This window comes from Mustela nigripes, chromosome 5 (genome assembly GCF_022355385.1).
Source record: "Mustela nigripes isolate SB6536 chromosome 5, MUSNIG.SB6536, whole genome shotgun sequence".
Classification (NCBI taxonomy): Eukaryota; Metazoa; Chordata; class Mammalia; order Carnivora; family Mustelidae; genus Mustela; species Mustela nigripes.
Window position 1 is genome coordinate 126,481,527 of NC_081561.1, and position 24,616 is coordinate 126,506,142.

At 39.5% G+C, this 24,616-nt stretch overlaps 1 protein-coding gene across 5 annotated transcripts in view; it reads left to right on the forward strand.

Moving 5' to 3' along the window:
- The window catches only part of AFG1L (AFG1 like ATPase), a 225,986-nt gene that overhangs the window by 31,038 nt on the left and 170,332 nt on the right, over positions 1-24,616 (forward strand). For all 5 annotated transcript variants that reach the window (XM_059401156.1, XM_059401155.1, XM_059401157.1 and 2 more), the window contains exon 3: positions 9,854-10,077. In XM_059401156.1, the coding sequence (XP_059257139.1) occupies positions 9,854-10,077 (224 nt within the window). The remainder of the gene's footprint in view (positions 1-9,853; positions 10,078-24,616) is intronic.

A 24,616-nucleotide genomic window follows, 5' to 3' on the forward strand; every position in this document is an offset into this window, starting at 1 on the left:
TTTCCAAAGGGATTTTTGTATGTTAAAGCAGACTTTTAGGATCCTGGAGGTCAGGCTAATGTTGAGATTGCCTTCTGTCCTTAGCAAAGTATTAACATTGAGGCAGTTGAGTTCCTCTGAAGGTCATTCTGCCTATCTCAAGGACTTGTCAATGGGCTATAAGTTACAAGGAAACTTATTTTTTTTTCTTTTGCCTTTGTTCGCTGCATCAGTCTTATTACAGGAAGCAGAGATGCTATGGTAGCAGACTAAGCAGATTTTCTGGGAAAAAGCTAAAACTAAAAAGCAAAGGAGATGGTACTGATGCTTGAATGCATTGAGCCCAACTGCAGACCTAGACAGTGCTGGCCATTAAGACATTTTAAACTGGGAGGTGATAAAAAGAGAAAGGGTCAAGTGACCCAGTTCTAAGTTTCATCTCTTGCTTAATATGAAGACAGTAAAATCTTGAGGTTGTGTTCACTTCCACCCCCAAAAAACAACAAAAAACAAAACCAACCAATGTAAGTAATCACAAATGCAGTGAAAGGCTGGTGAAACTATTTTTCTTGGGGGTGAGTGTATGTAGATGGGAATAATTGTCAAAATACTATCTAGGAAGTTGTAATCATTCAGACAGGAGGACATCATGATATCGACTTACGTCTTGCGGCACATGGGCTTTGGAGTTTCATGGAATCTTCCTAAAACTTATTTAGGAGAAAGTAGTAAAATAAAGTACAAAATTGAAATAGTAGCCTGGGCAGACTTTATGGGCCTCTAAAATCTTCCATTTATGTTTGTAGATCAGTGTGTGGAGCTTCAGAATGGCATTTCCCCACTGTCCATTTGGAGTACAATAAGACAAATTAATACAAATCAAAATAATATGGCAGCAGCATCCCATAATTTGTGTACACTGATGTAGTAACAGATTTCATTTAGTGCCGCTTTTGAGAAGTCTTTTGTGTTTCAATTTATACAGCTGCTATCCAGGCCTAAGCCGGCCAATCTCTCAGCCTTGACTGTCTTGTCTGCCTGATTCTCTCTCTTTTTTAGACTTACCCCTCCCCCAAGATCAGTTTTAGGTTCATAGCAAAATTGAGAGGAAGGTACAGAGATTTACCATATTCTCCCTACTCCCCTTCCCCCAAACATGCACGGATTCCCCCGCCAGAGTGTTAACATTTGTTAGAACTGATGGACCCATGAGGACTCATTATTAATAATTACCTAAAGTCCATGCTTTACATTTGGGTTCACTCTTAAACGTAATGAATGAGGTGTAGCCATCGTTACAGAATCATACAGAGTATTTTCACTATCCTAAAAATCTTCTGTGCTCTGTCTTTTCCCTCCTCCCTGCCTCCCACCCTTTGTCTACCACTGATCCTTTTACTGTTCCCATCGTTTTGCCCTTTCCAGAATGTCACATAGTGAGAATGTCTGACCTTATAATATCCAGCTTTTTCAAATTGGCTCTTTCACTTAGTTATAGGCATTTAAATTTTCTCCATGTGTTTTCATGGCTTGGTAGCACATTTCTTTTTAGTGCTGAATAATATTCCCTTGTCTCGATATACTAATTTATTTGCCCATTTGCCTACTGTAAACATCTGGAGGCAGAGTTTTTTGGTGGATTTAAATTTTTAACTCCTCTAGGTGAATACCAGGGAGCATGATTGCTGGATTATATAGTAACAGTATGTTTATTCTTTTTTTTTTTTTTTAAGATTTTATTTATTTATTTGACAGAGATCACAAGTAGGCATAGAGGCACAGAGGCAGGCAGAGAGAGAGAGGAGGAAGCAGGCTCCCTGCCAAGCAGAGAGCCCGATGCGGGACTCGATCCCAGGACCCTGAGATCATGACCTGAGCCGAAGGCAGCGGCTTAACCCACTGAGCCACCCAGGTGCCCCAACAGTATGTTTATTCTTGTAAGAAACTGCCAAACTATCTTCTAAAGCAGTTTTAGCATTTTGAATTCCCACCAGGAATGAATGAGAGTTTCTGTTGCTCCACATTCTGGGCAGCATTTGTCAGTGCTCTGCATTTTGGCCATTCTAATAGGTGTATCGTGGTTTGCCATTGTTGTTTCAGTTTGCATTTCCCCAATGACATATGGTGTAGAGATTTTTTCATGTGCTTCTTTGCCATCTGTATATTTTCTTTGCTGAGGTGTCAAAGTCTTTGGCCCATTTTTATTTTATTTATTTATTTATTTAAATTTTATTTATTTATTTGACAGATAGAGAGCACAAGTAGGCAGAGAGGCAGGTAGAGAGAGAAAGAGGGGGAAGCAGGCTCCCCGCTGAGCAGAGAACCCGACGTGGGGCTCGATCCCAGGATCCTGAGATCCTGATCTGAGCCTAAGGCAGAGGCCTTAACCCACTGAGCCACCCAGGCACCCCATTTGGCCGATTTGTAAATTGGACTGTTTGTTATCTTGTTATGAATTTTAAGAGTTCTTTGTATATTTTGTACAACAGTCCTTTATCAGATGGGTCTTTTGCAAATATTTTCTCCCATTTTGTGTCTTGACTTCTAATGATGCCATGACATTGTCTTTCACAGAACAAAGTTTTAAATTTTAATAAAGTCTAGCTTATTGATTATTTCTTTCATAGATTATTCCTTTGGTGTTGTATCTACACAAGATTATTTATGTAGGTTTCTTCTGTGACTTTTATGTTTCTCCTATGTTGCCTTCTAGGAGTTTGATAGCTTTGTGTTTTACGTTTAAGTCCATGATCCATTTTGAGTTGGAAGGGTGTTAGATCTTTTACATTTTTCTTCAGATTTCTTCTTTGACCCATATGTTAGAAATGTATTGTTTAATCTCTGTATATTTTAGAATTTTCCTGTTGTTTTTCTGCTACTGATTTCTAGTTAAATTTTGTTGTTGTCTAGAGCAGACATTGTATGATTTCTTTTAACTTTAAGGTGTGTCTAATAGCCTGGAATGTGGTCTGTTTGGTGAATGTTACATGTTATGTGTTAAATCAATTAAGAATAAGGAAAGTAAAAGTTTTATTTTACTTTCACTTATTCCTTCTTAAACATTCTTTCTTTATGGATCTGACTTTCTGATCCATATTATTTTCATTCTTTCTGAAGAGCTTCATTTAACATTTCTTGCAAGGCATGTCTTCTGGCAAAAAATTCCTTTAATTTTTTTATTTGAGAAAGTCTTCATTTTTCCTTTACTCTTGAAAGGTAACTTTGCAGGATTCGGAATTCTAGGTTGGTAAGTTTTCTTCTACCAATAATATTTCACTCTACTCTCTTCTGGCTTGAATAGGTTTCTGAGGAGGAGCATAGGTTAGGTATATTTTTCTTCGGCTTCTTTAAGGATTTTTTCCCCCCCTTCCTTCCTTCCTTCCTTCCTTCCTTTCTTTCTTTCTTTCTTTTTTTTTTTTTTAGAGGGGTGAGGGGTAGAAGAAAAGGGAGAGCAAGACTCTTAAGCAGGCTCCATTCCCAGCATGGAATCCTGTTTGGGGCTTGTCATGACCCATGTCAGGATCACGACCTGAGCTGAAATCAAAAGTGAGATGCTTAACTGACTGAGCCATCCCAGTGCCCTAAGAATTTTTCTTTATCTTTGATTTTTATGTAGTTTAAAAGTTATATGTCTAGGTATAATACTCTTGGCATTTATTCTACTTGGCTTCCTGGATTTGTGGTTTGGTGTCTGTCATTTATTTGGGAAACTTCTCAGTTATTATTGTTTCCAGTATTTTTTCTGTTTCTTTCTCTTTCTTCTTCTTCTGGTATTCCCATAATGTATATACTATACCTTTTGCAGTTGTCTAGTAGTCCTTGGATTTTAGTCCCTACCCCCCTCCCCCAGCTATTCTTTGCCTCAGAGTTCTGAAGAATTCTATTGATACATCCTCAAGTGCTAAGATTCTTTCCTCACCTGTGTCTAGTTTACTAATCTGATCAAAAGCATTCTTCATTTCTGTTAACAGTGTTTTCAATCTCTAGCATTTCTTTTTGGTCCTTTTTTTCCCCTAGGATTTACATCTCTCTGCTTATATTGCTTAGATGTTTTTGTATGCTATCTACTTTATACATTAGAGCCCTTAGCACGTTAACCGTAGTTGTTTTAAACTTCTGGTCTGGTAATTCCAACATCCCTGCCATGTCTGGTTCTGATGCTTGTTTCATCTCTCCAAATTGTTGTTTGCTTTTTAGTATATCTTGTAATTTTTTCTTGGGCATGATATCCAAGTAAAAGGAATTACTATAAATAGGCGTTCAGTAATATGGTGAGACGTGGGGAGAGGAAGTGTTTTATGGTCCTATAATTAGATCTCCATGTTTTAGGGAGCCCACGTGTCTGGATTATGAGCTTCAGAAATGTTTTTTCTTCCCTCTTTGGTGTGATAGCACGAGTGGGCTGGAGTTGAGCCCCATTTCCTTTCTCCCATATGGAAGGCTAGAGTTGAGTGGAGTTGGGCATTTTCCTTTCCCCAGGTCAATAGGCTCTGACAATACCTAGCAGGTTAGGTTCCTTAACTACCTTCCCCTAAGAGCAGGCCTTGTTAGGAATAACAGAATGCTCTGGTATATTTTAAAATGGTTTCAGTTGGTGGAGAGTGTGATTTTTGATCTCAGGGTTGTGAGTTTGAGCCCCGCACTAGGTTTCAATATTACTTAAAAATAAAATCTTAGGGGTTTCTGGGTGGTTCAATCCATTAAGTGTCTGCTTTCAGCTCAAATCATGATCCCAAGGTTCTGGGATCGAGACCTACCTACATCAGGCTCCTTGCTCAGAAGGGACCCTGCTTCTCCCTCTGCCTATTGTTCCCCCTGCTTGTGTGTGCTCTCTCTCTCTCTGACAAATAAATAAATAAAATATTTATTAAAAAAGTGAAATCTTTTTAAAAAAAGGTTTCTTTTCCCCTGTCCATGCCAGAAGCACAGGGGGATTTTCCCATACTTCACTAAGAACTTGGTTGAATTCCTATAGATAAAATTCAGAAAAGTGTGAGTGCCCCTCTATAACTGGGTACCACTGGAGTTTTTAACTCTTGAGTTGTCCATATTGAGCTTCTAGCAATTTTTCAACTATGTTTTAGGTTTTCCTGCCTGGTTTCCACTTACAAGTCTCTCCTCTTGTAAGCTATTGCTATCTGTATTTGCCTGTACTTCTCTTTAATCTGGGGGGCAATGGTTTGCCCTGAATCTTCCCTTGTATTATGGAGCTGAGAAGAGATGTTGGTTTTTCAGTCTGTTCAGCTTTTTCATTGTTAGGATGGAATTGCAACTTTCAGGCTCCTTACGTGCAAAACTGGATAACCGCTATTTCTCTTTTTATGTCTGCTGACTAGCTCAAGTGATGTCTTATCTTCAGTGTGCCTTGATTTTCTTTAAAAAATGCAAATGAAGTATATAGTACTAAATAAAGATGTTAGGCTAGTAAAAAATAACAGTAGAAGCAAAGAACAGTAATCCTCTCTAAAGGCAGATGCCAAGAGAAACAACATACTTTGCTCACAGTCCTGATCTTTCCAATGACTAATTTTAAAAATTAGCTATTTGATGATTGTGAGAAGGAACATGAAGACTGAGGAGTAGCTTCTGGGTTTGGCAACAGCAGGTCTTGGATGGGCTTGACAGAAGCTATCTCAGTAGAACCTTGACCACAGTGGGTTGGGAATTGAGCAGGGGTTGAGGGAGTTGCCAGAAAAAATAAAGGTAACTTTTTCAAGTGGTTTTGCTGTGAAGGAAAGGAGGGTAGAGCAGATGTCTCATGACTGGGGGATCAATGAGGTTTTGTTATTATAATTTTAAGACAGGAAAGGGTTGCATTGGTATGAAAAAGCAGGTAGAGAGGGGGAAGGTTGATGACATAATACAAGGCTGGTTAATGAAGAGAATGACATCTCTGGAAAGGTAGGAAGGGAGGGCATTCAAGATTATTTTTAATAAGCACCAATTATGTACCAGGCACTTTTCACTGGGCAGTACAGCATTGAACAAAGCAGACAAAAATTCCTGTCCTCAAAGAGCATATACTCAAACATCTACTCTGGTGGGGACAGACAGAAAACAAAAAGTACAAAAATATAATATATGGCCTTTAATATAACTAAATCTAGTGGTTCTTGGCACAGATATATGTCATGTATATAAGAATATATATAGTAAAATATACATTAAAATACCAGAGTATATCATACATTTTTTTTAAGGGTTTTTTTTTTTTTTTCAATTTATTTGACAGAGAGATAGAGAGCAAGCACAAGTAACACGGGGCTCGATCCCAGGACCCTGGGGTCATGACCTGAGCTGAAGGCAGATGCTTAACTGACTAAGCCACCTAGGTACCCCTTGCATAGTTGTGTTTTGTGTGTGTGCATGGGGGGGGAGGGTTGTTGTTAACCATTTCATACTCTTACTAAATCGCTTATTTCATGAAATTTGTTTTTCATTTGCATATATGTGTGTGAATATTGGGTCATGATACTCAGGAGGGTTTCAAAATTTGAAGGTCACCGGTTAGAGGATAAGAAAGCATCAATATCCTTGCTGGAATGAGCAAGAACTCCAAGGCTAAGGAAAGAGAAAAGGATGCGGCAAATACAGGCGAGTCTGGAGGTTTGATGGTAGGGAGCTGAGGGACTTTGAAGGATGGTGAGATTTTGTGAGGGAGAAATTAGGTTGGTAGAGATTGGAAGAGGAGGATGTCCAAGTCAGGGAATCTATATGAACAAAGGCGTGACTATGAAACGAAGGAATTGAAAGTGTTTGGGACACAGTAAGTCATACTTTTGACTAGAAGGCAACTCACATTATTGAAGCTACCTTTGCATTTTTCCATTCTTACTAGCTTCATGACATTTCTGCTCTTGCCCAACCTATTTTGGGCTTTGATTATTTCCCACTTAGAGTAGTTTCATAACCAGTTTCTCTGTATCCAAATTCATTTGACTTGCTAATGCCAGTTAATCTTGATACATCACTACTACAATTTTTTCCCTGCTACCCCCTCTTGAAATAACAATAAAAAAACCCTGGTATTCTCTTTTACGCCATTACACATTACATGTGGTAGACAATCATTTCTTGTATCAATGGCTGCTTTTTGGAGAGTAGAGGGGACGTTGTCTGGAAATACAGGCTGGGGCCCTATTATGAATTTCTTGAATCCTTGAATGAGGACACTATTTTTGGGGATCACCAAAACTACCTCCATGTTTGATGATTTGCTAGGAGGATTCACAAGACTTAGCATATAGTTGTATTCATGACTATGATTTATTACAGCAAAAGGATATAAACACAATCAGCCTGGCTGAAAGGCATGTTGGGCAAAGTCTGGAAGAAACTAGGTCCAAGCTTCTAGGAGTCTTCTAGTGGAGTCACATAAGAAAAACTTAATTTCTCCAGCAATGAACTGTGACAACAGATGTGAAATGTTTTCTATTAGGGAAGCTCATTAGAGACTGAATGCCTAGGGTGGTGGTGGTGGGGTGGTGGTCTCATAGCTTCTCTTTGCATAGCATGTACCAAAAATCTGGCCAGATAGAAGGAAACTAGGTGTTCAGCATAAACCACGTAGCTTGTACATGGTACAAACAGTGTAGGCACAATAAGTCACTCTTTCCATTTTTGGGATTGGTGGGAACCCTCTTGGAATCCAAATTCCCAGCCAAGAGCCCACCTTGCAAGTAAACACTTCTAAGGACAGTAATCTCAGGCCTGCTGTGCTAACTCTTTTCTGTACACTCTTTGTACTTAATGTGCTTCTATCAAGTGGAAATGGGGCTTCAGGGGCTTCTTTGGAAGTGGGGGTGGTACAGTTATAGAAATGAGGGAGATGGGAAGAGCATGGGATTTTGTGCCCCCCTCCCGTTTTTTTCTTTAATAAATTCAGGATGGCGTGGAAGGTTTTGTGTATTAAAAAAAAAAAAAAAAAAAAAGGAAAGAAAGAAAAAGAAAAAAAAGATGCTGCTGTTAAAATTATGTTTGATATTTGAAAACCACTCCTTTAAACAATGAGATGAATTTTAAGAAAAATATTAATAAAATCCCAGTTTGGATTTTAGCAACATTATCTGTGTAGGTGATGGAAGGTTTTTCCAGATCGTGAGTGGTAAATTTGGGGCAGTGGAGGTGATCAGAAGCAAGGAAGCCAAACCAGAGATCATGAGAGCGCCAGCTAGGGTGGTTAGCATGAGGAAGAGTGGGAGGGATGGATTAGAGATTTGCTCCACAAAGTGAGTAGTATCAGTGGATGATTGGCTGAGGACCTGGCTGAAGAGCAAGAGAGAAGTTTATTCATTTATGTAAAAATCCAGTAGGTGGCCCAGGGCTGGTTTGGCAGCTCAGCTTTGTTGGAGAACTTTGCTCTGCTTTGCTCAGCGTTCTGTGGGCCTCTCCTTGCCAGGCTGGCTCTTCCAGCTGCAGGCATCACACTTACATTCCAACTAGAAGAAGGGGAGGGGGAGGGGAACAAGGCATGCCTTTTTCTTTAAGGGCATGTACCAGAGCTGCACATGTTTCTGCTCACATCCCTCTGGTTAGATCTGGTCATAGGGTTGGGCCTGGCTGCTGGAGAGGCCAGAAATGGGTTATTTAACTGCGCAGCCTTGTACCCAGCTAAAACTATTCAGAAAGGAAGAATAGCCAATAGAAGACAGCCCTGCCCTCTCCCCAACACTCGTGGTTTATTTAGGATTTTCTTTCCTTTCTTGGGAAAAAGATGGAAATAACATTGACTGTTAATTTTCCCCCTAGGGTATGTAATTTTCCTATTACTGAAACAATGGAAACGCGGTATTCAGTGAAACAAGGATAATACTGGCAGTGTATCTTTGCAAAATCTTTGATTCAAAGAAGGGCACCAGCCCTGTCTAAAAAAAGTGCCAGTTTGCTGCTATTTATTGTTGCTTCTTAAAACTACAGAGAGAGATAGGCAATAATATTATAACAACTTTATATGGTGGCACGTGGTAACTGCACTTACTGTGGTGAGAGTGGTGTAAGGTATAGAATTGTTGAATCACTGTGTTGTCCACTGGAAACTAATAGAACATTGTATATCAATTACACTTACATAAAAGAAAAAATAAAAATAGAATGGGAGTTACTTGCTCATTGTACCTGGCCCAGATAAGGAATAGAGTTATGATTGATCTTGCCATGGCCAATCATTTCTCTCCCAGGAGAGGCTAAAAAAGGATCAGAAGACCTCACTGCTTTGAAACAGACACTCTGCTGTGTTTCAACTCTTTGTGTTCAACTTAAAAGTTATGGCCAAGGAAAGGAATCTTACAAGCATTGAAATCAGGATAATATTGGAATGCTGTATGGTTTCCGGTAGGGAATACAGGGGCAATAGAAAACCCTTTGTGACTAATCTCTGTGTCTGCCTTGATACTTAAGAACCAGAATGAGGCTTAACTCAAAGGTGCCGGCCCAGCTGTGGGGGAAGGATCTGATGAATGCAGGTGGCCCATTTAATGGAGTGGAGGCAAAGCATTCTATGGCAGGTTAGGTTTTCTAGAAGTGGAGTTACAATGATAGCTTAAGGGTTTGAGATTTACTCTTTTATTAGGATGAGATGATTATATTCATTGAACAAAACGTGTTTTATCTTTTTTATTTTTTTAAGTAGTTTCCATGCCTAAGGTGGGGCTTGAACTCATGACACGGATATCAAGAAGCTCACCCTCCACTGGCTGAGCCCACCAGGTGCCCCAAAATGTGTTCTATTTTTATCAGAATGAGATTTACAATAACTGTTCACATATATATACTTGAAAATGAAAGGTTTTAATGTGACCATTAAGAAACTTATAGAGTTCTATGCAATCCCTTTATTTAAGGGAGTCTAAAATTTTATGTATATTTTTATTTATAGCCTATACAGTTCAGACACCTGAGATTACATCTCCGATTACGGCTGCAGAGGTTTATTCAAAAGCTTTGGCTGTTTGCAATGGCCCACTGGACCACTATGACTTTCTGATCAAAGCTCATGAGCTAAAAGAGGATAAGCATCAAAGAAGAGTCATACAGTGTTTGCAGAAACTACAGGAGGACCTCAAAGGATACAGGATAGAGGCAGGAGGCCTTTTTTCAAAGGTGAGTTTTGTGTGATATTAAAGAAGGAACAGTTAAAAGTAAGCATTTTATAAAATAGATTAAATAATGCAGTCGGTACAATCATAAAACTGCTTAAAATTTCTCACTGGTTCCTTTTTTTTTTTTTTTTCCTTAAGATTTTATTTTTTATTAGAGCATGAGTGGGTGGGAGAGAAAGAGGCAGAAGAAGCTGAGCTGGGAGCCCGATGCAGGGCTCCATGCCAGGACCCTGAGATCATGACCTGAGCTGAAGGCAGACACCTAACCAACGAGCCACCCAGACACCCTTCTCACCAGGTCCTTTAAACAAGCTCTGTTAGATCCCCATTCCTGACCTCTTAATGCTCCATGGCTTTCTTTTACCTTTGGCGGGGGGATTCATATACCTTCATATTTAGGTAATGATTGATGCCATCTAGTCTAAATGAAGATTGTATAATTTAAAAATTCCCCCTCCCTCTAGCTCAGGCCTGTCCCAGGATCAACAGTGCAGAAGGTGGGGTGATTTGTTCTTCCCCTTTCCCTCCTCCTCGTGTGTCTGCTTGCCTAGCTTCTCTAGGGTCAGGATGAGAGGATGGAAGATTAGAGCAAAACAGCAAATTCTTAAGTGAGCAGTTAAAGGCCTTTTGTGTGATAGACACTGACATGCTAGCACTTTGTTGAGGGGCTCACCAGTGGGTTCTTCTGGGTTCCCATGGGAACCTCCCCACTGCTCTGCTTTTGGACCTCTTATGACTCTGCTTGAGCCCCTTGCTCCACTGCATTCTGCTGGTAGCCCTTGCCTTTGCACTTAACCTTCTTGGCTGGGCTCCTATCAGGGCAGCTCTACCCAGTACACCTTTCATGGTGTCTACTTAGACCACAGGAAGCATAACACACAGCATAGCATCTCCTATTTTCAATCCCTATTCCAGCTTCAGTTAGCTTATGGAGGCCTACAACAAGTTCTTCCATGGAAGCTTCCATAGTCTGCTTTGGTAACTGCATGTGGATTTCCTCATCTAAACAAGCATCCCGCTGGAGAGGGGGTTGCCCATCTCATCATACACTCAACCCTAATCTCTTTGTATGCTTCCCTTGGGGGCCACCTGCTTTTGGCTTGAGGTTTATGTGGGGGAGATGCTACCACATTCCTTACTTAGCTAACAGCTTTCTACCTTGATTACATTCTTCAGGTCTACTTTGGTTTTAGGGCTGTTTTTGCTTCTTTTTTTTCTTAAAGTAATTCCTGCGTGGATATGACTAATACCTCTTTTTAGATTGTAGGGGAACTTGTTTTTCTTGTTCTTAGCTTTGAGCTTTTACTGAAATTCTGAGACAACAGGAAAACTCCCATTCCTTTTTTAAAAAAAGTCTTTATTTATTTTTAAAATTTCTTCTCAGTGTTCCAGAATTCATTGTTTATGCATCACACCCAGTGCTCCATGCAATACGTGCCCTCCACAATACCCACCACCAGCTCGCCCAACCTCCCACCCTTCTCCCCTCCAAAACCCTCAGTTGTTCCTCAGAGTCCACAGTCTCTCATAGTTCATCCATCTCCCCCTCCAGTTTTCCCCAACTCCCTTCTCCTCTCCAGCTTCCCATGTCCTCTGTGATATTCCTTATGCTCCACAAATATCCGAAACCATATGATAATTGACTCTCTGCTTGGCTTATTTCATTCAGCATAATCTCTTCCAGTCCTGTCCATATTGATGCAAAAGTTGGGTATTCATCCTTTCTGATGGAGGCATAATACTCCACTGTATATATGGACCATATCTTCTTTATCCATTCATCTGTTGAAGGGCATCTTGGTTCTTTCCATGGTTTGGCAACTGAGGCCATTGCTGCTATGAACATTAGGGTACAAATGGCCCTTCTTTTCACGACATCTGTATCTTTGGGGTAAATACCCAAGAGTGCAATTGCAGGGTGATAGGGAAGCTCTATTTTTAATTTCTTGAGGAATCTCCACACTGTTCTCCAAAGAGGCTGCACCAACTTGCATTCCCACCAACAGTGTAAGAGGGTTCCCCTTTCGCCACATCCCCTCCAACACATGTTGTTTACTGTCTTGTTAAGTTTGGCCATTCTAACTGGTATAAGGTGGTATCTCAATGTGGTTTTAATTTGAATCTTTCTGATGGCTAGTGATGATGAACATTTTTTCATGTATCTGTTAGCCATTTGTATGTCTTCTTTGGAAAAGTGTCTATTCATGTCTTCTTCCCGTTTTTTTTTTTTTTTTTAAAGATTTTATTTATTTGTCAGAGACAGGGAGAGAGAGCGAGCGAGCACAGGCAGACAGAGAGGCAGGCAGAGGCAGAGGGAGAAGCAGGCTCCCTGCCAAGCAAGGAGCCCGATGTGGGACTCGATCCCAGGACCCTGGGATCTTGACCTGAGCGGAAGGCAGCTGCTTAACCAACTGAGCCACCCAGGCGTCCCTCTTCTTCCCGTTTTTTGACGTGATTATCTGTTTTGTGTGTGTTGAGTTTGGGGTGTTCCTTATAGATCTTGGATATCAGCCCTTTTCTGTAGTGTTATTTGCGAATATCTTCTACCATTCCGTGGGTTGCCTCTTTGTTTTGTTGACTGTTTCCTTTGCTGTGCAGAAGCTTTTGATCTTGATGAAGTCCCAAAAGTTCATTTTTGCTTTTGTTTCCTTTGCCTTTGGAGACATGTCTTGAAAGAAGTTGCTGTGGCCGATGTCGAAGAGGTTACTGCCTATGTTCTCCTCTAGGATTCTGATGGATTCCTGCCTCATGTTGAGGTTTTTTATCCATTTTGAAAACTCCCTTTCCTTATCCCATTGTAGAAGCCACTGTCATCAGCAGTGTCTTCTTCAAATTATGAGGGGTATTAATAGTAAGAAGAGTTAGAATATGGTTCAACCAAAGTAACCAGTTTTCCACATGGAGCACTGGGTGTTACACAGAAACAATGAATCATGGAACACTACATCAGAAACTAACAATGTACTGTATGGTGACTAACATAACATAATAGAAAACAAAAAAGAAAAAAAGAATCTAGTGTTCCTTTAATTGACTGGCCAACCATCCTCCCCCCACATACAAATATCCTATTCTTACGAGGTCTTTAGAGGAAAGGTAATATATAACAGGTTAGTAGTACTTGATTTAAAAAGTCTAATCCAAGTTATTTTACTTTTTAAGAAGCATGTTAGAGTATACTTACATAGTTTTATTTTTATAGAAAGAAAAATGCTGTCATTGCGTTAACATCTTTTGGTTCAATGGATTAGGGATTCATCTAGGTTACAGAAAGAAATGGAGATTTAAAATAGACTACATATGCAAATAACAGTGAAGGGCTTCTCCCTTATATAGCCAGGTCTCCTGGGGCCAGAGCCTGAGGCTCTGCCTCAGTTGCTCTGAGAGCGTTGGTGACTAGACTGTCAGGAGTCACAGGCACCTGCTGATTCTTGCTCCAGTGCTCTTCTGTTCGTGTAATTTGCTTACTCTGTTGTTCCTTCCTCTGTGTCTGTTTCTACTTCCGTTTGTCCTACCAATCTATTCTTTTTCTGTATCTGTGGTTTAAATTCCCTGATGGGAAACCCAGTCGCTTTATCCCTGTTTGGGCAGAGCTTCATACCAGGTTTATTGGAGGCCATTAGCCAGTGTAAAGATAGATTTCTGCCCAAGGTACCATTCAGGGCTCCTGTGATGATGGTGGGTCTCTCAGAAGTAGACTGTGAGTGTGAAAGCCGCTAAGACAGGCCGGCCCAGCGTCATGGTTATAGGAACTAAAAAGGAATTACCCCTTTTGATGGCCACCTCTTCTTCATCAAACACTATTTCCAAAAGTTTATAAGCGAGTAAAGAACAGAAGTTTGGAAAACGTAGACTGCTTATGGACTGTGTCCCTAATTATAGTTTGTAATACAGATGGTCTTCCAAATAAAATATTGGCTTGCTTCTGCGTCACAGCCAGGAAGCAGGATGTTTTACTTAACTGGGTTTTTGGTTATCTGAGAGTGAAATTGCTTTCACGAGTTTTCTATTTTGTTCTCTTTCTGATCCACTCCCTTTTAGAAATACTGTCTTTTTTCCCTCCTCCCCACTGTATCATCCCTAGGGCTCATCTTCCTGTGATTGGTGAACTTACAGCCAGTGAAAAGTATCCTTTAGTTATTAATGTATCTGGCTGCCAATTCAACAACATTTTTTTTTTCTTTAAAATAATTGTTTGGCTCTTCTCAGGGGTAATCTCCCATACTTCCTCCTTTGACTTGTAAGTAAATAAGTAAACGTAATATTTACTACCTAGAGCCCCTGGTTTTAATGTGTAGTTGTAATCTTATATAAGTAAGAGATTTGACATCTCAGGTAGTTTTAAATGTGTCTAATGAAAGCTTATATTTGTTTGATCTTAATGCCTATGTGATTAAGTCTTTTGTAGATAGATCAGCATTTCTTTGTGGTAGTGTATGTCCTGTAGATTCTTAAGCTTGCCAAATCTTTAACATTGAAAAAGACCCACACATCTAATGTAATCTGAGCAAAACATATTTAAAAGCTTTAGTTTTGGTTTGCTTTTTAAGGAGATAGAAGTTTATTGAATAGAGGAGAGGAAAGGGGTCCTTTGCCCTCACAGGCTTGGGCAGTCTGACCTGTTGGCCCTCAGACCTTCAGATCACACCAGGGAGCCACCCTGGGGCCAGAGATCTTCAGTGGTCTGAAGAGTACTCTGGTTAGATTGCTGGAAGGCTGGAAAGAGAAAGGAGAGGGAAGGAAGAATCCCTCCCTAGAGCAAGAGGGGCATCCCCTCATCTTTTTGGGCAAGGGCAGTGTAGCTGTTTCCCCCTGGGGCTTTGGATCCTCATTCAGGAGTAACCTTGGCCAGGGGGTGAGGGCACAAAGTCTCCCGTATGGGCCACCGGATGTGGTGTCTCTCCCAGTCAGATGGGAGCCCCCAAATGTGGGGCAGCTGATCAGGTGGAAACCGGCAGTGTGGGCGGTGAAAGACGTCACCTGAGCAGAACAAAGAAAATCAGTTTACTGAGTACATTGCAAGGGAGTGGCAGGCAGCATAGCAAAGCAGGGACTGTCTGCCAAAAAGCTTTAGTTTTTGAAGATTGTAAAGATGCCACACACCTATTTCTTTTTTTTTTCTCCAAGTTTTTATTTAGATTCTAGTTAGTTAACATACAGTGTTCTATTAGTTTAACAGTGTAATATTAGTTTCAGGTATAGAATTTAGTGATTCAACACTTAACATGTAGTATCTGGTCCTCATCACAACACCCCCTCCTTTTATTTATTTATTTTTTTAAAATTTTATTTATTTGTCAGAGACAGAGCACAAGTAGGGGAATGGCAGGCAGAGGGAGAAGCAAGCTCCTTGCTGAGCAGGGATCCTGTGTGGTACTTGATCCCAGGACCCTAGCTGGGACATGGCCTGAGCTGAAGGCAGATGCTTAACTGCCTGAGCCACTCAGGTGACCCAACACATGCCTTCCTTAATCCTCATCTCCCGTTTAACTCATCACCCACCTCCCTCCCCTCTAGTAACCATCAGATTATTCTCTATAGTTGAGTCAATTTCTTGGTTTGCCATCCCCCACGTTCTTTTGTTTTCTTTCTTAAATTCCGCATATGAGTGAAATCATATGGTATTTTCTCTGACTTATTTTGCTTAGCGCTATACTCTCTAGTTCCACCCACATTGTTGCAAATGGCAAGATTTCTTTTTTTCTTTTTTTTTAAATGGCTGAGTGATATTTCACTGTGTGTGTGTGTGTGTGTTTGTGTGTTTGTACATATCACTGTTATTTACCTGTTTGTCAGTTGATGGACATTTGACTCTTTCCATAATTTGGCTGTTGTTGATAATGTTGCTGTAGACATCAGAGTGCTTGTATCCCTTTGGCTTAGTATTGTTGGATAAATACCTAATACAGCTTTGCTGGATCATATGGTAGTTCCCTTTTTAACTTTAACGGAGGTACCTCCGTACTGTTTTCCAGAATGGTTGCACCAGCTTGCATTCCCACCCACAGTGCAAGAGGGTTCCCCTTTCTCCACATCCTTACCAACACCTTTTGTTTCCTGTGTTGTTAATTTTAGCCGTTCTGACAAATGTGAGGTCATATCTCATTGTAGTGTTGTTCTGTGTTTCCCTGATGATGAATGATGTTGAGGATCTTTTCATGTGTCTGTTGGCCATCTTGTTGTCTTCTTTGGAAAAAATGTCCGTTCGTGTCTTCTGACCATTTTTAAAAAAAACTGTATTATTTGTATTTTGGGTGTTGTTTGATAAGTTCTTCATGTATTTTGGATACCAACCCTTTATTGGCTATGTCCTTTGCAAATATCTTCTCCCATCCTGTAGGTTGTCTTTTGGTTTTGTTGATTATTTTTTTCACTGTGCAGAGCTTTTTATTTTGATGAAGTCCTAATACTTTATCTTTGCTTCCGTTTCTCTTACCTTTGGAGGCCTATCTGTTAGGAAGTTGCTATGGTTGATGTCAAAGAGTTTACTACCTGTGTTCCCCTTTAGGATTTTAATGGTTTCCTGTCTCACATTTAGGTTCACAAAACCATTGTTCACAAAACAATGTTCGCAAAACCATTTGTTGAAGAAACTGTTTTAAAGAGACTGGATATTCTTTCCAGCTTTGTCAAAGATTAATTGACCATGTAATTGTGAAACCTATTTCTTCTAAAAGTAAACACTGATATGCCAAGTATCAGAGAAGTAAAACTTGGGCTACTAGGTCTTTTTTTTAGTGAAAGGAGAACTTTATTTTTAGATGTGTTGATTTTGGAAAGTAAGATTTATGATTTTATTTTTTCCCTCTAAGAGTATTGAGAATTATAGATCTAGGGATACAATATGATAATTTGATACTCATGTATTGCAAAATGATTACCACAATAAGGTTAGTTAATATCTCTATCCTCTCACATAATTACCATTTTTTTTGTGGTGAAAACCTTTATGATATACTATTTTAACTTCTCTTGAATATATGATACAGTATTTATAAAAAATTTTTTAAATTGAATTTAATTAACAAATAGTATAAAAATAGTATAACATAATAACATATTAGTTTCAGAGGTAGAATTTAATGATTCATCAGTTGCATGTCACACCCAGTGCTTATTCCATCAAGTGCCCTCCTTAATGCCCACCCCCAGTTACCCCATACTCCCACCCTTCTCCCCTCCAGCAACCCTCACTTTGTTTCCTATGATTAAGAGTCTCTTATGGTTTGTCTCCTGCTCCATTTCCATCTTATTTTTCCTTTCCTTCCCCTATGTTCATCAGTTTTACTTCTTAAATTCCACATATGAATGAAATCATATGATATTGTCTCTCTCTGACTGACTTGTTTCACTTAGCATAATACCATCTAATTCCATCCATGTCATTACAAGTGGCAAGATTTCATTCTTTTTGATGACTGACTAATATTCCATTGTGTATATATTTCACATCTTTATTCATCTGTTGATGAACATCTAGGCTCTTTCCATCGTTTGGCTATTGTGGACATGTGGACATTGGGGCAATAAACATTGGAGTTCATGTGCCTCTTTGAATTACTGTGTTTGTAACCTTTGGATAAATACCTAATATTGCAATTGAAGGGTCATAAGGTACCTCTATTTTTAACTTTTTGGGGAACCTCTATACTGTTTATAATATTGTTAATTTTATTTATTTATTTATTTTAAAAAAGATTTTATTTATTTATTAGAACGAGCACTGGGGGAAGGGGCAGAGGGACAGAGAGAAACAGACTCCCCACTTAGCAGGAACACTGATGTGGGATTTGATCCCAGAATCCAGAGATCATGACCTTTGCTGAAGGCAGCCACTTAACTGACTGAGCCACCCAGGTGCCCCACAATATGGTTAATTTTAGTCCTCATGCTGTGCATTAGATCCCCAGAACTTATTTATCCTATAGTTGGCAGTTTGTATTCTTTGACCAATATCTTGTCATTATCCCCAGCCACAGTAATCACCATTCTACAAATTTGGCTTTTTCAGAATTCTGCATATATGTGAGAAAATACAGCATTTGTCTGACATATTTCACTTAGCAATATGGGCGTGTGTGTGTGTTTCTTTTAATATATGGTTTATGCTCACCATGGAGCTTGAACTCATGACCCTGAGATCAAGATTTGCCCATCCTACTGGCTGAGCCATTTAGGGGCCCTTGGGCACTTTTTATTTTATTTTTAAAAGATTTTATTTATTTGATAGACAGAGGTCACAAGTAGGCAGAGAGAGAGAGGAGGAAGCAGGCTCCTGCTGAGCAGAGATCCTGATGCGGGGCTCGATCCCAGGACCCTGGGATCATGACCTGAGCCGAATGCAGAGGCTTTAACCCACTGAGCCAACCAGGCGCTCCCTTTGGGCATTTTTTAAAAAAAATACTTATTAGAGAGATAGAGAGATAGAGAGCAAGCACACACACAAGTGGGAAGGGCAGAGCATGAAGGAGAGAGAATCTTAAGCAGACTCTCTACTAAGTAAGGAGCCCAGTGTAGGGCTCAGTCTCAACCCAGAGCAGAAACTAAGAGGCAGGTGCTTAACATACTGAGCCATCCAGGGGCCCCTTGTGCATTTGTTTGTTTGTTTGTTTGTTTTAAGATTTTATTTGTTTATTTGACAGACAGAGATCACAAGTAGGCAGAGAGGCAGGCAGAGAGAGAGAGGAGGAAGCAGGCTCCCAGCGGAGCAGAAAGCCCAATGTGGGGCTCGATCCCAGGACCCTGGGATCATGACCTGGGCCGAAGGCAGAGGCTTTAATTCACTGAGCCACCCAGGCGCCCCTGTGCATTTGTTTTTTTGTTTTTAATTTTTTTATTTTTTATAAACATATATTTTTATTGTGCATTTGTTTTTAATGCAGGTATTTAAACATTCATTATAGTGAATGTTCTTTTTTTTTTTTTCCCCATTGTACTCCTAAGGAGCTTGCTGTAAGGCTAAGGTATAATATTAAAATAAAATGCACCTTTACAACATGTCTGAATTATTGATGAGAATAAAACTGGTACCAGTCTATGAGGCTGCTTTTACCTCTCTGTATAACAGTATTCCCTCTAATAAAAATTTGAAAGAGTTATGAGCAGATGACCATGCTTTAGAGGCAAAAACCGTAAGGAATGAGCATTTATGAACACTTTACCTTTGTTATCAAATAAAACTTACAACCAGGTTAATCTGACACATGTAATGTATGCATAATTGTTATTGTGCTGTGAGATAATTAGGCATAAATGGTAAGTAGTTCATGTAAATCACTATAATTAGAATTACTTTTACACAGCCAAATCAAGCATTCCTAGAGTCAGGGAGGGAGAGAATTAGAGTGTGGAGCTACTCTGCAAGTCTCTGTTTCCATTAATCAGGCTATACAGGCAGCCAGGTTTTTCCATCTCTTGGGAGGTGACATCATAGCCCAAGAGGCTTGGGAATAGGAGTGGAAGGCATAATATTCCTTTCCTTTTCCTCCTGCTCTCTACAAAACAATTTTCAGTTTTTCCGTAATGGGAGATTATTCCTAACTTCCTTTTACATCCTATAATTTTTTATTTGGATACCTCTGCTTACCCTCCCAAGAACAGTATGTACGTCACATGGAAAAGACCAGTGTTGCCTTTAAAGTCAGCTAATCTAAGGTCTTCTTGCTTTCTTTGTTCTGGCTTCTAGACCTGGGGGCTATGAACAGGATACCTGGAATGTTAGTTGTGGCTTTTTAGGAGATGTGGGAGGCCTAGTCTAAATGCCTTTAATTATTAATCCAGGACTAAGCTATTTGTTGTTTATCCTCAGTTCTTTCCTTCTTTCTTCCGTCTAAGGGCCTGAGCACTGATTCTCTCCATTCCTCTTCTTAGAACTGGCATTTCTTATAGGTAGAGTAGGCTGAGCAGCATGATTGAGGTAAAGCTTCCCTGATCCCTTTATCCATTAGAAGATTGTAAGCAACGTTGAATATAAAATGGGCAATATCTATAGCTACAGTTTTATTAAGGACCAGGAATTTAAAAAATTTATTTAAGTGTCTACATCCAGTGTGGGGGCTTGAACTCATGACCCTGAGATCAAGAATTACATGTTCCACCAGTTGAGCCACCCAGGCGCACCCCAAGACCAGGAATTTTTTTTTTTTTTTAAGATTTTATTTATTTATTTGACAGACAGAGATCACAAGTAAGCAGAGAGGCAGGCAGAGAGAGAGGAGGAAGCAGGCTCGCCGCTGAGCAGAGAGCCCGTTGGGTGCTCGATCCTAGGACCCTGGGATCTTGATCTGAGCCGAAGGCAGAGGCTTTAACCCACTGAGCCACCAGGTGCCCCAAGACCAGGAATATTTAAAAAAAAAAATGTTTCTTTTATCAGATTTTTCTGACAACTGAAGCAAAAGCATTATATCTTAACCTGAGGATGGCATTGTCTATAAGAAGTGAGATCAGGAGTGAAACTACCTTGTTTTTTGAGGACTAATACATTCCAGACTCATTGAAAGTCTGAAATTTGAGAAACAGAGTGTAATAGGCCTGTTTCTCTCTCTAGAATAATTAACCAATGTATTCAATTACATTTTAAGTTTTGTCATAATTCCTAAGGTTAAATTATGCCATCAACATAGATGAGAATGTCTTTAATAAGTCCTTTGAAATGAATTTATTTTTTTAAAGATTTTATTTATTTATTTGAGTGAGAGAGAGAGAGAGAGAGAGTGATCTCTCACGAGATCATCGCACGGGAGGGGAGAAGGTCAGAGGGAGAAGCAGAGTCCTTGCGGAGCTGGGAGCCAGATGCAGGATTCAATGCCAGGACTCGGGGATCATGACCAGAGCTGAAGCCAATTGCTTAACCAACTGAGCCACCCAGGTGCCCTCCTTTGAAGTGAATTTAAAAGAAAGGCTGTAGCCCTATTTCATAATGTTTAGGATTGGAATTTTTTCTGTCTTTATCAGCCAAAGCTGACTACTTTGGTTATGAAAGCAAAATAACATAGGCTGTGAAGAGGCATCGTGCTGAGATTATAGTCAGAGCTCTCGATAGGGGTTAGTAAATATTTTCTCTCCAGGACCATGTAGGAAACTTTCTAGGCTTAGGGGGCCATATGATCTTTGTCTTGCTACTCAGTGTTACCACTGTAGTCAAAGCAGTCACAGAAGTACATAAATAAATGTACTCCAGCAAGTATTTATTTATAAAAACAGGTGTCCGGCTGAGTTTGGTCTACAGGCCATGATTTGCTGATTCCTGCTCTAGATGACTGCTGTCTAACCAGATTTTGAAGGCTGGCTGGCAACTATTAATTATATTCAGCGTTCTGTTTGAACTGTATTTAGTCTTAGTCTAGCTTTCCAATCTAATTTCCCATTAATTTTTATATATCTTTTTTTTTTTAAAAAGATTTTATTTGTTTATTTGACAGAGAGAGATCATAAGTAGGCAGGGAGGCAGGCAGAGAGAGGGGGACGTAGGCTCCCCACTGAGCAGAGAGCCCAATGCGGGGCTCGATCCCAGGACCCCAAGACCACGATCTGAGCCAAAGGCAGAGGCTTTAACCCATGGAGCCACCCAGGCGCCCCACTTTTTATATATCTTTTATATCTATCCATCATACATATATATATATATACTTTATTTTTCTTTTTATATATTCCTGCCTCTTGTCAACAGAACCACTCAGTGTTCCATTATATAGACAGACAAGACAAAGCAGAAAGTTTGGAACTTGCATGAAGACTTGATACACCATCAAAGTGGCACTGAAAATCAGAGTTGGGGAAAGATGGTGTAGTCAGTAAATAAGGATGAGACGATTGATCATGTGAAAAGTAAAATAAAATTAAGTACTTTTTTCTCATAAACTAAATTACATAGAATTAATGTCCTATACATAAATTTCTTGGAGAAAATATAGAGGAATATCTTTATGAACCTGAGTGAGAAAAGGAAGAATTTCTTCTATAAGATATGAAAGCCTAGGGACGTCTGGGTGGGCTTAGGCAGTTAGGCATCTGACTCTTGGTTTCGTCTCAGGTCATGAGCTCAGGGTCATGGGATGGAGCCCTGCGTCGGGCCACATGCTTAGTGCAGTGTCTGCTTGTTCCTCTCCCTTGGCTCCTCCCCCAGCTCCCACTTGCACGCTTACTTGCTGTCTTTCCTCTATCTCAAAAGAAAAAAAAAAAAGAAGAAGAAAAATGGTGATGAAAGCCTAAATTCTGAAGGTAAAGATGGGTACATTTGGTACTACTAAAATTTAAAACTTCTAGCCAAGAAAAAGCGTCTTAGAAAAGTGAAAAGTCAGAACACAGACTGGGAGAAAATATTTGCATCAAAAATGACTATGTATTGTTTTCTAGAATGTATAAAGAACTATCAAAAATAGGAAAAAAACTGAGTAGAAGAATGGATGAAGATTCTGTTTTGGGGGCATGACAAGCAGATGCCACAAAAATGGGTAGATAAATCAGAATGTATTGCTGAAATGGAATGTTGCATAGCATGGGATGATTTCAAAATCAGGATTTACTTGCTTATTCTTTTTTTTTAAATTTTTTATTTATTTATTTTATAGACAGAGATTACAAGTAGGCAGAGAGGCAGGCAGAGAGAGAGAGGAGGAAGCAGGCTCCCCGCTGAGCAGAGAGCCCGATGTGGGGCTCGATCCCAGGACCCTGGGATCATGACCTGAGCCGAAGGCAGATGCTTAACCCACTGAGCCACCAAGGTGCTCCCCAAATCAGGATTGTTAATGCTAAGGAAAGAGGACACAAAGGGAGGCTTCAGCTGTACCTAGTGTTTTACTAAAATTTTGAAGTATGTCGAAATATAAAGATTTGATAAAGTTGGATGGTAGGTAACTAGTTATTTAATATTCTATCCAATTTAGCCTGTTTATTATATTCTATAATAAAAATATTTTTTAGTGTAATTGTTAGTTATTTCAACAGATTGTTTTAAGTCATTTTGAGGAAATTACAACTTGATAATGTAATTCTAGACTTGTTCAGCATTTGTTTCTTACAAACAGATTGAGGAAGGGGAATTATTAGCACAGAGCTGAGCAAGGCATAGAAAGTACCTTAGACTTTTCAGCCATGGAAATTTTTTCCTGAAATTTCATAAGCTGAATTTTTTTGACCTTAAATCTTTTTCATGAATGCCAGATGTTTCTGAATTCTATATGTGTAGATATGTGTTCATTTAATGTTGGATTTAATCTGAACTTACATTCAGTAATATTTTGTCTTTTTTGAGTAATGTACTCCTTTCAGGTACTGGACAAATAGTAAGCTAAATGTTTTCTTGTCTTTTAAAAGAGAATAAATCTTCACAGTGGACACTGGGGAAAGTAGTTCTATTACATAGCTGGGAAAAGCAAATGATTTTTAGTTTTATAGAAAACTCTTTCATGCTTAGCTAGAAAATGTATCCCTTTGCTTTTTGGAGGATGCTGAATTGTTATATAAGTTAAATTCAACAAAAAGAGAGTTGTTCCTCACGATGTGCTGGGCTTCATGCTAGAAGCCAAGGATACAGATGTGAATAAGAGTAATGGCTTCTGATTTCAGTCATATCTTGCTCAGTAGAAGAAATGATCATAGACAGTTACAACTCAGTGAATTAAATAAAAAATTCAGGTGGGTATGAAATATATACAGGAACGGTCTTTGAGAGCCGACTAATAAATAAAAGGATTTAAAATTTATTCTATAGTATTGCTTCACTTGTGGCTTATAATTCTGACTCAATTATAAGGAAATTTTATGAATCAAAGTACTATTTTATTTTTAAAGATTATTTATTTATTTATTTGACAGAGAGAAATCACAAGTAGAGAGGCAGGCAGAGAGAGAGAGAGGGAAGCAGGCTCCCCGCTGAGCAGAGAGCCCGATGTGGGACTCAATCCCAGGACCCTGAGATCATGACCCGAGCCGAAGGCAGTGGCTTAACCCACTGAGCCACCCAGGTGCCCTCAAAGTACTATTTTTAAAAAATATTTATTTATTTGAAAGAGAGCACAAGCAGAGGCAGCAGGCAGAGGGAGAGGGAGAAGCAGACTTCCTGCTGGGCAGGGAGCCTAATCCGGGACTTGATCCCAGGACCCTGGGATCATGACCTGAGCCGAAGGCAGACACTTAACTGACTGAATCACTCAGGTGCCCCAAAGTACTATTGATTTACTCTTGAAGGACCACATTCCAAACGTGGATATGTACATTAAAATCAACAGCATATGGGAATTTTAGCAATAGAAAGCCCACTTCTTCCTCTGCCTGCCACTCCCCCTGCTTGTGTGCTCTCTCTGGCAAATAAATAAATAAAACCTTAAAAAAAAAAAAAACTTAAAAAAATCAACAGCATAAAACCCATGAAAATATATGGTACAAATTCATATATTTAAGTTTATGTGTATTAACTGTGTACTCCTGAGAAGGACCAATGTTACTATATTTAAAATACTTTGTTCAACATGTTAAAAAATATGCTAGTTAAAAATATATTCAAATTGCTTTCACATTTGTGTTACTAAAATAAATGAAGA